The 12,990-nt window shown below is 42.8% G+C and overlaps 1 protein-coding gene across 3 annotated transcripts; it reads left to right on the forward strand.

Moving 5' to 3' along the window:
- The first annotated feature begins 1,297 nt into the window (after positions 1-1,297).
- Positions 1,298-12,588, forward strand: rbck1 (RanBP-type and C3HC4-type zinc finger containing 1). Of its 3 annotated transcripts, none has more exons than XM_063215634.1 (12): positions 1,298-1,912; positions 2,316-2,460; positions 2,603-2,699; positions 2,898-3,096; positions 3,756-3,865; positions 4,258-4,434; positions 6,243-6,403; positions 6,827-6,938; positions 7,540-7,719; positions 8,103-8,201; positions 8,743-8,886; positions 9,281-12,588. In XM_063215634.1, the coding sequence occupies exons 1-12, from the start codon at positions 1,861-1,863 to the stop codon at positions 9,359-9,361; spliced, it is 1,557 nt and encodes a 518-aa protein (XP_063071704.1). In that variant the 5' UTR covers positions 1,298-1,860; the 3' UTR covers positions 9,362-12,588. The 3 variants fall into 3 exon arrangements, with proteins under 3 accessions (XP_063071704.1, XP_063071705.1, XP_063071706.1); XM_063215635.1 differs by having other exon boundaries at positions 4,261-4,434; XM_063215636.1 differs by having other exon boundaries at positions 1,298-1,897.
- The last annotated feature ends 402 nt before the right edge of the window (positions 12,589-12,990 follow it).

A 12,990-nucleotide genomic window follows, 5' to 3' on the forward strand; every position in this document is an offset into this window, starting at 1 on the left:
AACTTGGACATTCGCTATAGGGACAGAATGCCCCCCAAAATGTGGACAGATAGACCTTTGTTTATATCCAAAATGGGGTCATCCCTATGTTCCCCGGGTCCTATGTTCCCCGCAACAGGGGAATTTAGGAGGACCCTTTTTCAAAAAAGTGTTCTATGTACCCCTCTGCTTCCAAGGAGACTGCTGCCGCATGACAAATCACAGGTTGTTGTTGCACCTCTGACATAGGTTTAGGGATAGTTTTGGTCAGGGCACAAATTTACAACTCAGAAACATTGCATTACTGACAGGTTAGGTTTAGGGATGGTTTTGGGAAGGGCACAGTTTGAAAACTCGGAAACTTACAGTGAGGGGAACTTAGGACCCTTTTTTTGTTTTAAAGGGTTCTATGTTCCCTTCTGCTTCCAAGTAGACTGCTGCCGCATCGCAAAGCACAGCTTAGGGCCTCTGAAACCTTAGTAGCAGAGGCCCTGACACACACACACACACACACACACACACACACACACACACACACACACACACACACACACACACACACACACACACACACACACACACACACACACACACACACACACACACACACACTTTAAGGAAAAAGGTGTAGGTTTATACCTTGCCATTCATGGTTGGGGAGGTGGTCTTTCTGTTAAAAACACATGGCGGACAAAATCACATATTTAGGTTTTAAAATAATTGGAACAGAACTATCAGGCAAATTTCTGATGAGTACTAATCTAGGGCCTTCTAACTTAATAGGTTAGCCTACTTGACTTGACTACTAGCCTAGTTGACTTATCCATTCCACCCCATTCTTCCTCCCGTCAGGACTCAGGTTACATCCTTTGTGCCTAGAAAGAAGCATCCAACTTTTAAATAAGATACATTCAGATAGATTAACTTCAATAAATGTATAAGCCTATATGATTTTTTTTATTATTATTTTATTGTTCTCAGTATTTTTTATTTTATTTTAATCTACTCTGATTTCTATGTTTTCAGTCTTGTCTTTGTGTGTTGTAACGTAAGACACATTCTCTTCGGGCCAATAAAGGTTTTCATTCATCCATTCATTCATTTATGTTTGTCTTTTGTTCTCTTGTCTTGATCTGTATTATGGAACACGCGTCCACAGTGTCCAACCTCTAATTCCGGGGTATTGTTGTGTCCATTGTCACACTGTTGTTTACATCTCTTGACACTTCCTGGGGGCTGAAGCGGCATCATCTTGAAATTCCTCATGTTCACCACAGTGGGGCGCGTCAGCAACATAATTTACTGTGTCTATCTACTGTTGTTGCTGTATCATCATAGAGAACTGTCTCGTGGCGGTTTCACATTGCTTTATTCTCGTCCACATTTCATAGAGAGTTGCAAGATAGACTACTAACGTATAAAACCACAGTTTAACTTGTTTTGTCCAGTGTTGGGCCATTAGCCAAGCGGTCTATTTCTAACTGGCATGGGAGACATATGGGAGGTAGGATCCAGACGCAAGACTTATTACTTCCTGATCATCAACTCGTTTCACTTTTTGTTTTGGTTGTTCGTGCACCATAACCCGTGAATGACGAGGAGGAATTGCAATGTACTCGGAATTGCGTGTTTTGATCGATATGTGAACGATTTTATTGTTGAGGAGAAGCTGAACCTTTCCAGCTAACTTCGCAGAGGGGTTTGGGTTTGGGACAGTTTACGCGAGTGACAGTCAGAGACAGTCGGTTGTGTTCTGTTGTATAGTGTAGAGTCAACTTGGACCTTTGCGCCATTGACGATTAGCAGCCATAAATCTAGACGTGTTTTCGAGATTGTTTTTTTCTCCTCATTCAACTCAACTTGATCACAGGGCTGACTTCAATGGCGACGTCTGAAGTTTCAGATGATTTACATGAAGGTAAGACAACAAAAGGTAAAGTGCCAAACCAACATCAACCGATAGCCTATGTAGCCAAGACTGGAGGCTATGCCATGTCTGTTCTTTTCATAAGTTATAAACCTTAGTCTTAGTCTAGGCCCTTAGACCTCTGTAAGCGTTAGAGCCTATAACCCTTAATATGTCCAGTTGCCTGTAGCCTACTGCAGGGAATCCGACCTGGGGGACAAAGGGGTCAGTTGTCCCGGGCCCAGGGATATTGGGGGGCCCATAATTGGGTCCTCATAGCATTGAATGCATTGGGTGGGGGGCCCTTTCACATTACGTTTTCCCGGACCCAGCAAAAGCTGGCAGCGGCCCTGGCCTACTGTACTGTGCTATCTTGACCAGGAGGCAAAGTTTGAAAGTCTATCGTAATTCTTGCTTGTGTCTCTCTCAGCGGAAAACCTTGCTGCACAGTTGAGTGAAGCAATAAGTAGTGGCGACAAAGACGAAGCTAAGCGATGCGCCGAGAAACTTGCTGCTCTGTCTCTGCCAGTATCCATCAATGTGGACAAGAAGGCCTACCCCCAGGAACAGATCAGGTATGAGGACGATACTCACTCACCATAACCTATTCTTCAATTTTGTGTTGAGTTCTGGGTGCATTCGTATTATGGTTTTGTCTGAAGAATAAACATAATTTGCATATGGACTCCTGACCTCATTGTTGTGTTTGCTCCACAGATTGAAAGTAGGCGTGGAGGATGGAGAGCTTGAATCGTACATTCCCATCACAATGCTGGTAACAGTGGACATGACGATATCGGCTCTGAAAATAAGGGTTCGTGTCTACTGTCCTTTGTTTTTACAGAGATCACTCAGAGATACTGTATCTATCTAATCATCACTGTATCAGTCTGTGACACTGTGACTCTATTTCAAAACATTGGAGCAGGCAGATAAGGCTTGTCTCCTCTTGCGAGGTATGCTTGTGCTTATGTCCAAAACATTAAACCTCCTTCCTGTATGTTCCTTCCAGGTGAAAAATGACTTTGGTTTCCACCCTTCCCTTCAAATCTGGGTGATTGGCAAGCGGCTGGCCAAGGACACGGACACTCTGTCGGGTCACGGGGTGAGCAGGGACGGGGACCAGGCCTTCCTCTTCATCAAGTCCGCCATGGCAGCCAACCTCAGCAGAGAGCAGCAGATACAGGAGGAGAGGCAGGAGAGAATAGACGGTGAGAAGTGGGGGCACTCTGGAAGTCCCATCTACTGTATTGATAAAAACCATATCTGCATGACAGTAGATACAAGAGGAGAGGCATGATACAAGACGTTTATTGCCAAATCAACACAGTTCATAGGAATATGTTGTGGCACAGAGACATAGACAAGTGGTCATTGGACAATAGACAATGGTGGCAGTAGAGCATGGGTGGGAAACCTATTGCCCGTGGGCCATTTACAGCCTGTGAGGCCTTCTTATTCAATATGGGCCTAAAGTGCGGGGGGAAGTCCTGGTTTGTGTTCATTGTACGGCCCTTGGAGGAGGACTTTATAAAATTTGAAGTGGCCCCTCAATGAAAAAGGTTCCCCACGGCTGCAGTAGTGAGACTCTCACTCAGGAAAATATTAGTCCTATTTATTAATGTGTTACAACATTTTGTGCTTCCACACACAAACCACAAGAAAACACACAAACCACATGAAAACTATAAGTTACTCCAGCTTCATGCACAAGTAATACATCTGAAAGATTTAACTAAATGTGATGCACAATAAACACTGTTACAGATTCAGTTTTCCCCAGCATAGTAGCTGTAACAAGGAGAAGAAGGTCAGTCTTATCTGAAATGACGACTGGTATGTTATTTACTGCCTGTGTTGTTCGTCATAGACATCTTGGTAACCATGGAGAGAATTTCTCTGGAACCCAGAGGAACAAGTCCACCAGCTGTAGCCGCCACCACAGCTAAGCCCCGCCCTCCTCCTCCACCGCCCAAACCGGTATGATGGCCATGTCAACATGTACTAAAAATAACACCTTCATTATGATTATGAGATATTTGTCTTAAGACAAGTGTAATGATGTGTGTAAGGTCTTGTGTGTAATCTGTATTTATGTTTGTGTGCTACATCACACCTTAATTTACTCTGGATTAATAAATTATACTCTACTCTACTCTACTCTACACTACTAAGAGCCAAGGGGTGTCTTAAGAGGTATAATATCATGTGACCACCACTGACTTAACGTGTGTCTGTGTGTGTGCGTGTGCGTGTGTGTGTGTGTGTGTGTGTGTGTGTGTGTGTGTGTGTGTGTGTGTGTGTGTGTGTGTGTGTGTGTGTGTGTGTGTGTGTGTGTGTGTGTGTGTCCGTGGCCGTGTGTGTTGGTAAAGCAGGTTGGTTGGACGTGTCCGCAGTGCACCTACCTGAATAAGCCCACGCGTCCCGGCTGTGAGATGTGCAGCGGCGACCGGCCCGCGGGCTACAAAGTGCCTGCCACTTACCAGCCCGACCAGGAGGAGGCGCTCAGGATGCAGTTTGAGCAGGAGGCCAGTCTGGAGTACAGCAGGGTAAATCAACACACAGAGGGTGCACGTCGTCCTAGTTCCTCTGCCCCTTTCCTCTGGCCTCCCACCTCATGACCTGAGGCTTCACGTCAGTGGTGATGGAAGTTTTCATTCGATATGTTGCCAAAACATAATTCAGTTGTCGTTCTTTCATGTGCAGTTGGGATGTTGAAATGGGGGAAAGCCCCCCAAACAGTGGCTCAATGCTGCTTGACGGTGGGAAAACGTAATTGTTTTCTCCGTGGTGACGGGGTGTCACCGAAGCAAAAGTTCAGAGGCCAAAGGAGAGGATGGGAGGAACTAGAATGGGCCGCATCCTGTGCCTTGATACTCCTTCCTCTCATTTAGTCAGTGTTTGTATTATGTGAAAAGTACGGTAGGTTGTACACCAGAGGTGGGGAACCTTTTTCATTCGAGGGGATAGGTCCTCCAGGGGCTGTAAAAGTCCTCCAAGGGCCATACTATGAACACAAACCAGGATTTTCCCCTGCACTTTAGGCCTATATTGAAGGCAGCCACCTCTAAAACAGACCCCACCTCCTCTATGCCCCCTGCATATAACTTAATTGTATTGTAAATGCAATTTCTAAGATTCCTTTACAAAATATGTTATATTTCATGTGAAGCTGCATAACATTAAAATTATATCGGGGGCTGGATAAAACTGCCTCAAGGCCCGTATATGTCCCTCGAGACATAGGTTCCCCACCCCTGTAAACAGAGGTGAATTAAATGAATTGATAAAGCAAAAGTCCTCCTGTCAGATATTCCTTGTGCCTTCTGCTCCTAGCACAGGTCATTGCATATTGCATCTACTACCTGGCTGAATGGGTGTAGTCATTAGGATCAGCTGGATCATTGAATTGGCTGGAGTAAATATATGGCAGGGGTTTTATTTTCTGAACCTGGGATGTCCTGGCCTCTGGTTATGCATCCATAGATTTTGTGCTTTCTTGTCTTTTATCAGATGTGTCAAAAGTGAAAAGTAAAAGTAAATTCATGGTGTAAGTGGAACACTAGCAAATGATATTACATAGCTGTTACACCATTTACGCCATTGTATGCAATGAGATAGACTGTGTTGTTACTGAAAAACACTAACAATCTAACAAGGACCCACTACAAACTTGATCGAACCAGTGCAGAGTCAGAGCTGTACTAAGACCAGTACACAGGTCTACTGTTCTGGTTACACAGATACCGTAAGTTTCCTGTGTTGAAAGGAAACTGCTTGTTTTTTTGTTTTAACTTTTACATTTATGTACTTTTGACACCTCTGATCTTTTTATTATCTTGTACTGATTGTATGTTTTTGTTCAATTTTGTTTTAAATACTCTACTTTAAATCTGGTTGTTGTTGCCTCATTTTTAGCATCATTCATTTGCACATGTTGACTTCGTTTTATTTTATTTATCCAGCTTTTGTTGTATGTTATGTGCTGTGTAAATAAAGTGAACTTGAACATCAACTGCACGTGCCAGTCATGGGAAACTTCCCTGAGTGAATGTGGAGGAAATGCAACATAGCCATGGCAGATCAGTGGGTGTAATGTACACTATGACTATGTGTTGAATATTGGTTTGATGAAAGGGAGCACACACAGAACAATGTGGTTTGTTGTGGATGTATCGATAATATATTGCTCAGAGTGGACTTCTTTTTGGTTCTAAGAACGCAGGCCAACCAAGGTGTGTCTGTAAATCAGTGTATAAATATGTGTGGGTGTGTTTGTGTGTGCGTGTGCAAGCCTATCAGCCATTACTAGCTGTTTAATTATTTAAAATATGGTTGCAATGTTTTTCTGGGACAGGTAATGAGGGAGGAGCGAGACAGAAATTACCTGACTTACCTGGAAACAGACGCTAATAACCTAATAAACAACATGGACGAGCTGGAGTGTCCAATCTGTTTTTGCACCATTGAGCCAGGAGAGGGCGCCATGTTGCGAGAGTGCCTTCATGGCTTCTGCAGGTATGGACACAGAATCCTCTCACAACGGTATTGTGAAATATGATGCTGCTGCTGCTATAGATATCTTATGCAGGGCCGGTTCTAGGCAATTAGGTGCCCTAAGCAAGCACAATCTTTCCTTTTCATGGAATTGAACATTGGCATCTGTAAACATGGTATCATACATCTGATCGAGCACAGCTGATCTAGTGCCATGTATATATACTGAGTGCCCACTAAAAAGTATTGTCAATGTAAAGTTTAGTGCTTTAGTGTTTTTATTGTCAATGTAAAGTTTAGTGCATTTAGCTTAATATTGTAATTCTGTGGGCCTTGGTGCCCCCCAGGACATTTGGCACTCTAGGCGACTGCCTAGTCTGCCTAGGCCTATCGCTGGCCCTGATCTTATGTGGGATTTTTTGTGCGACTTGGTTTCGTCAACAGAGACTGTCTGAAAGGAACTATCGTCAACAATATGGACGCTGAGGTGAAGTGTCCGTACATGAATGACGACTACTCCTGTGACTACAAGCTTCAAGACAGAGAAATAGTCTCAGTAAGTAAGCTGATGCTTATACACACAGTACAGACACGTGAAGTACTAAATCATTATGGAGCCTATTTTCAATACAGATTGATATATACGTTTTTATATACGTATATAGTATACATAATGTTGCTATCAACATATTTTGTAACTTGTGGTGCCACTTGGCCACTTGTGCTGTCACTTGGTCTCTTTGGAATCTCAATGGGTGTATTTTCCTGGTAAAATAAAGTTTAAAAAAATCTGAGACATGAACTTCGATGTTTACACTGCAAAGTTTTGTCCAACTCTTTTGAAGCCTCTCTCCTGTCAGAGAAAATTAGCACAAATGTTGTTCCACTGCCCATATGTGTATAACCAATTATATTTATAACGGATACATCTTGCTCATGTGTGGAAATGTCTAGGATCTTGCTGTCCTAGTCTTTTTTTTTCTTTTTTTTTAAATTATGGCAACAAGAAGATCAGCTGCTCCTGTCCATGCTGTTCATTTTTTAATTGTGAAAAAAAATATTTAAATTTTTATTTTAATTATTACAGTGTCTAGAACAGGCCTTACTGTTCATTGAGTTTATCCATATTCATTGTGTGGGTATGTGTATTGTTCCAGTTGCTCTCTGAGGATGAGTACCAGAAGTTCCTGGAGCTGAGGCTGAGTATAGCCGAGTCGCGTAGTGAGAACAGCTACCACTGCAAGACCCCCGACTGCCCCGGCTGGTGCATCTACGAGGACGACGTCAACGAGTTCGACTGTCAGCTGTGCAACCAGACCAACTGCCTCCTCTGCAAGGTCTGCTCATCAGCATTGACACTGAATAGAGTATACAGTATAGTAATAGCATATACGTCAGTGGTCATCAGCCTCACTGCCCTCTGTGAGGTTGTATGGTGGTAGTGGCCTGGGGTCTTTGTGATACAGTGCTGGTCAACCGGAATTCAGAAAGCTTACAATCCAGTACCATATTTTCCAAATGACGAGTTTGTGCCTGTCCAATTGCCCTAAATGGGCAAGTACAGTGAAGCCAGGTCATTTGGAATATGTGGCACTGGATTGTAGTGTCTGAGTCGAGGCTGCCCCTAGCTGTTATTATATTCCTTTTATGAGTTTGTAGTGTTTGGTAACACTTGTGTTTGCATTGAATTATTTTCTTACTACTGTTCTTCCTCCATTAGGCCATTCACAAAGACATGAACTGCAAGCAGTATCAGGACGACCTGCGCATTCGAGCTGCCAATGACGTTGCTGCAAAGCAGACAGCCGATACACTCCAGGTACGAAAAGCCCATCTCCTGTGCTAAAAGCAATAAGGATGGGAGACTATGGGAGTCCACAAGCATCCACCATGATCAGATTACGTCTTCCTATGGAAATAATGTTGGGGGGGTGGTGGGGTTAACGTTCATGTCATGTCTTATCACTCCTGTTCAACCGTTAAAAATATCCTGTAATACCAATGAAATGTCCATGGTGGCCCCATCCGTGGCACTGTACAGTCACGGCGGCGACCTGGGTTTGATTCCAACCCAAGGTCATTTCCCGTTCCTCCCCCGTCCACTCATTTCCTCTCCCACTCCTCACTGTACTATCCTAATGATTAAAGGTTAACGCCCCACCCAATGTGCGGACATTCATCTTTTTGTTCATAGATTTGACTTTTTTTATCCTGCACCTGCGTCTTGGATGTGCGCACCACAACTTAACTCAAACCCCACACCCCCCAATAAATGGCCATGGTTATTTCACGTTTTAAATATTAATAATGTCGGTTTCAGTAATGACTAATGTCACTGCACATGCTGCTGCCCCCTGCAGGCCCTGCTGGATAGTGGCGAGGCCATGCACTGCCCCAAGTGCCAGGTGGTGGTGCAGAAGAAGGACGGCTGTGACTGGATCTGCTGCCTCATGTGCAAGACCGAGATCTGCTGGGTCACACGCCAGGCACGCTGGGGACCTGCGGTACGAGGAAACACTGCATGCATGTGTAGTACATACACAAACACACACACACACACACACACATAACACGAGTGAAGATGCAATGTCGTTGCACTAACACGCAGAATGCACTAGCATTCATGAAAAACACACATTCACACATGCAAGTTTACAATCAAACGCTTATGTTTCTTTACCTACATCATACTGTAGATATTTCTGCATACATCAGCCTGTCATACAGCACACGGCATAAGCATTAGTATAATTTTATAATTTAGTAAAATTGAGTATAATTTAGTGTAGTGAATTATTGTATGAATGTGTGATTGCAACCAGTTTCGATTCTGGGGGTCAAAAAATGTCTCTAAAGCGTGCTAACGTCTTCCTGTATACTGTCTGCCTGTCTCCCCAGGGTTCTGGAGACACCTCGGGGGGCTGCCGGTGTCGAGTGAATAACCAGCTGTGCCACCCCAACTGCCAGAACTGCCACTGACCACCTTGCCCATGCCCACACATGTACAGTGTACCACGCTATACTGTATGGGCAGGGCCGCTGACAACTTTGGCTAGGCCCAGGACAAAGTCGTCTGAAAGGGCCCCCCAACCCATTGCATATAATGTAATGAGGAATCAATTATGGGCCCACTCTCTCCCTAGGCCCGGGACAACTGCCCCCTTTGTCCCCCTCGTGCACCTTACCCCCACCCCTTCATCTGCACAAGATCCTCAAAGACTTGATTTTTTTTCTTCTTCTTTTAATTACTTTTGAGTCTTTTTTAAAAAGGTTTTTTGGACCTTTTTGTAAGAAATTGAAGAGGAGATAGGGAATAATTAAGGGGAGAAAGAGGGGTGGGTTTGGGAAATGGCCCAGGCTGGAATCGAGCCTGGGTCCCCAAGGGTATATGTAATGTATGTAGCCCGTATATGCTGCGCCTATACTGCACCTCCCAAAGACTTGACTGCCTGTAATCATGGGAGACCGGGACTTTGAGCTTCCATTATCCACATCCTCACCCCCCACCCCTCACTCTGACTGACTCATCGGGGGACATGAAGTGATTGGTGTGATCATTGACCTACTTTTGAAGGCTTCGTGTACACCTGCCTTGGGGTGCATTGGATATCCATACGGGTCAATCTTACAGAGGAATCATTGACCTTTTTCAGATGACCCACCTGAGAGTTGAATCACCAAATGTGTGTGGACTGAAGTCTAGACCAGGGCCATGAGAGGCCATGGATTTTAAGGAGCTTTTTCCATGTAGCAGGATATTTTTAAATCTGTATATTTTTTTCTCCTAGTTACATTGGTTTTGGCCTTCAGTTTCCTCGGAGCAGATTTTTAAAATTTGTTACAATGGAGTATTTTATTTGTATCCCCATGTTGCGTTTCCACCTAACCAGGAGAAAAAAATACCCACATATAAAAAATATCCTGCTACGTGGAAACAGCACCTAAAGCACCTTAACAGGCTCAGCTCTGCAGTAACACGGAAGGGGAACAGTGAAGGCCCATTACTCTCTTGCAGCATTGCCTGTTATGCTATATTGAAAGCTGAAATGCTAGACTGCCCCAACACTGACAGTAGGAGCCATTGATTTTTGCACCACGTTTCCTTGACTGCACCAGAGCGCTGTAACGATACACTCAACTCACAATTCTTTTCATGTCACAATTTTTTACCTACGGGTCGATGCACCCTACGAATTTTTTTTTAATGGATCTTTTTTTTTTAATGAATTGATTTTTTCACATTTGTCATCATTATAAAAGAAAGTGTGTAAATGAAAAAGATGACAATTTATAGTTAGGTAGAATAGGTTACAAGAGGCTAATAATCATTTTAGGGGAAAAAAAATAGAAATGATTATAATGATGATTTCAAGCTTGGAAGCACTATCACATCATCTTTGAAAGGGCGTATCATGATACTGCACTGACTGATACTGCCCTTCTTGCACCACGATACAGTATTGTGACTCTACATTGAGATTTGCTGATTTCTCGGTTTGACACAGTATTGTTACAGCCCTACCGCAACATGATTGCTTTGCAAGGTCCAGCTAGAAACGCCTTAAAGGTCTGATGGAAGTTGCATGGTATGCGCATGGAAGGGTAAAAAAAAGCAGTGGCTCCTGCTGTACTACTTCACTACAAAATGGGGAGGACTGTCTGGTGGACATGGGCTGTTGTGTACCTAGAGCAGGGGTGGGCAACTGGAGGCCCGGGGGCCACATGCAGCCTGCCTCCGCACTCTGTGCGGCTCGATAAAACATAGATAAAACATAAATAAATAAAAAATAATAATAACCTGATTTTTTTTAAACACTGAATCAATCCACTGTACCTGTATCAATCCATTTTAGTGTAGGTCTATCGAGAACACTCCTATTCCTTCCAAACAATATCAGCAGTCAGTGAGCAACCAATTGCACCTAAAACTTTCCGAGGTGCAGTCAGATCCATGGTCTTATGGCCCGCTTGATGGTGGCGATGAAAATATGTGGCCCTCCTTATCATCAAAGTTGCCCATGCCTGATCTAGAGGGACTTGAACACCGGCGGTGTTGGTGCGTGTGAGTACCGGTGTAAAACGCTATCTGGGTCCGTACCAACTGGCGACTGCAGATGATAGAAGCAATGGTGATTGGTCGTAAGTAATGTCACTCTTAATTTAGACTACTAGCATTTAGTTTTGACCAATCGCTGTGTTTCTATCATCTGAAGTCGCCACTTGGTACAGGTACCCAGATAGTCTTTCGCACCATTAGTTACTGGCAAACGGCACAAACACTCACTTTCCCTCTCTTATTAACGCCCTGCCTAGGAGGTCGGGTTTCATTTGAACTCTACTGGCAAAGCCATCTTAGCATTAATGAAGGGATTTTGTCAATATGTTTTGTTTTGTTTTGTAGCATGTTTTTGAACTACCTGCATAGTAGGTCGCTGTACTGTAATCGTTGGATGTTGGTGAACAAAATTACACCCAACTGCTATTGTGTTACTGCCTTAACTCAAAGTAACACACCTAGGAGCAAGACATCCCAAAGTAATAAGAGAAGACATTGTTTAAGACCTTTTAAGTTAACTGTGGAAATTGCCAGGCTCAGAATAATTCAAGTTATGATTACTAACTAGTAATAACTAGTTGGCTCATAAAAGGGAAAAAGGAAACGATAGTAAGATACCAAAGTGTATGGCAATAATGCATAGCATATGAAAGTAATGGAAAGAAAATAAAGATGGTACATGTGGATTTTAATGTCTTACAAATTACAGATCAAAAACACACACCCAATCAAGTTGACAAGTCTCCTATGCACTGCATTTTACTCATTTCCGAAGTTTATTCCAAGCTTCCTATTGTTTTCCAAATGCATTATTTTCCTATTTTGAAATGAGAGTTCTGTGGATGCTTTTGATACATAATGGAAAGATATCTTTGAGTTTATTTTCATACATAACCTCAAAATGGCAGTTTTGTTGGCTTCACATCAACATTCCTACTTTTCTTTTGAAAGCAAATATCATGTATTTCATGCAACAAATAGAGCCAGCCAAAGCTTCATTATGATATTGATGATCTTTCCACAAGGGATGGTTGTACTGGAGACTGTTTTGAACTCGTGTTTTTGAATATTTTTCAATTAAGCTGCTAACATCATTTGTGGTGAAATGTCTTTCCAAGTTGATTTGCATCATAAAAGTTCCACAGGAAATATCTTAAGAGTTTGTGTGAGTTATTTAATAATTGAAATATTTCTAAGGGGGGTCACTGTTTGGCAAAATATTAACTATGAACTCTGTATTGTCCATTCAAGCCCTTTGTGTATTTCTATATTTCAAACATAATCCCTAGCACAGCACCTGAAGAGTTGCCATCTAGATTAAATCCTACACACATATACTTGTAAAACATAAGACATCCAAATATACATAATTTAACTTCCCATTCTCTTTTTATAACAACTTTATTGTCCATGTAATACAGATTAAACTATGACAGTGGTTAATATAAGAGGTGTCTCCTCCACAAGCCACATAGTGCAATGTCAAAAAGCATGAGGCGTGTTTTAGTGCAAATAAACCAACAAAATACAAAACTCCAAACTCTCCACTAAC

This window comes from Engraulis encrasicolus, chromosome 14 (assembly GCF_034702125.1).
Source record: "Engraulis encrasicolus isolate BLACKSEA-1 chromosome 14, IST_EnEncr_1.0, whole genome shotgun sequence".
Taxonomy (NCBI): domain Eukaryota; kingdom Metazoa; phylum Chordata; class Actinopteri; order Clupeiformes; family Engraulidae; genus Engraulis; species Engraulis encrasicolus.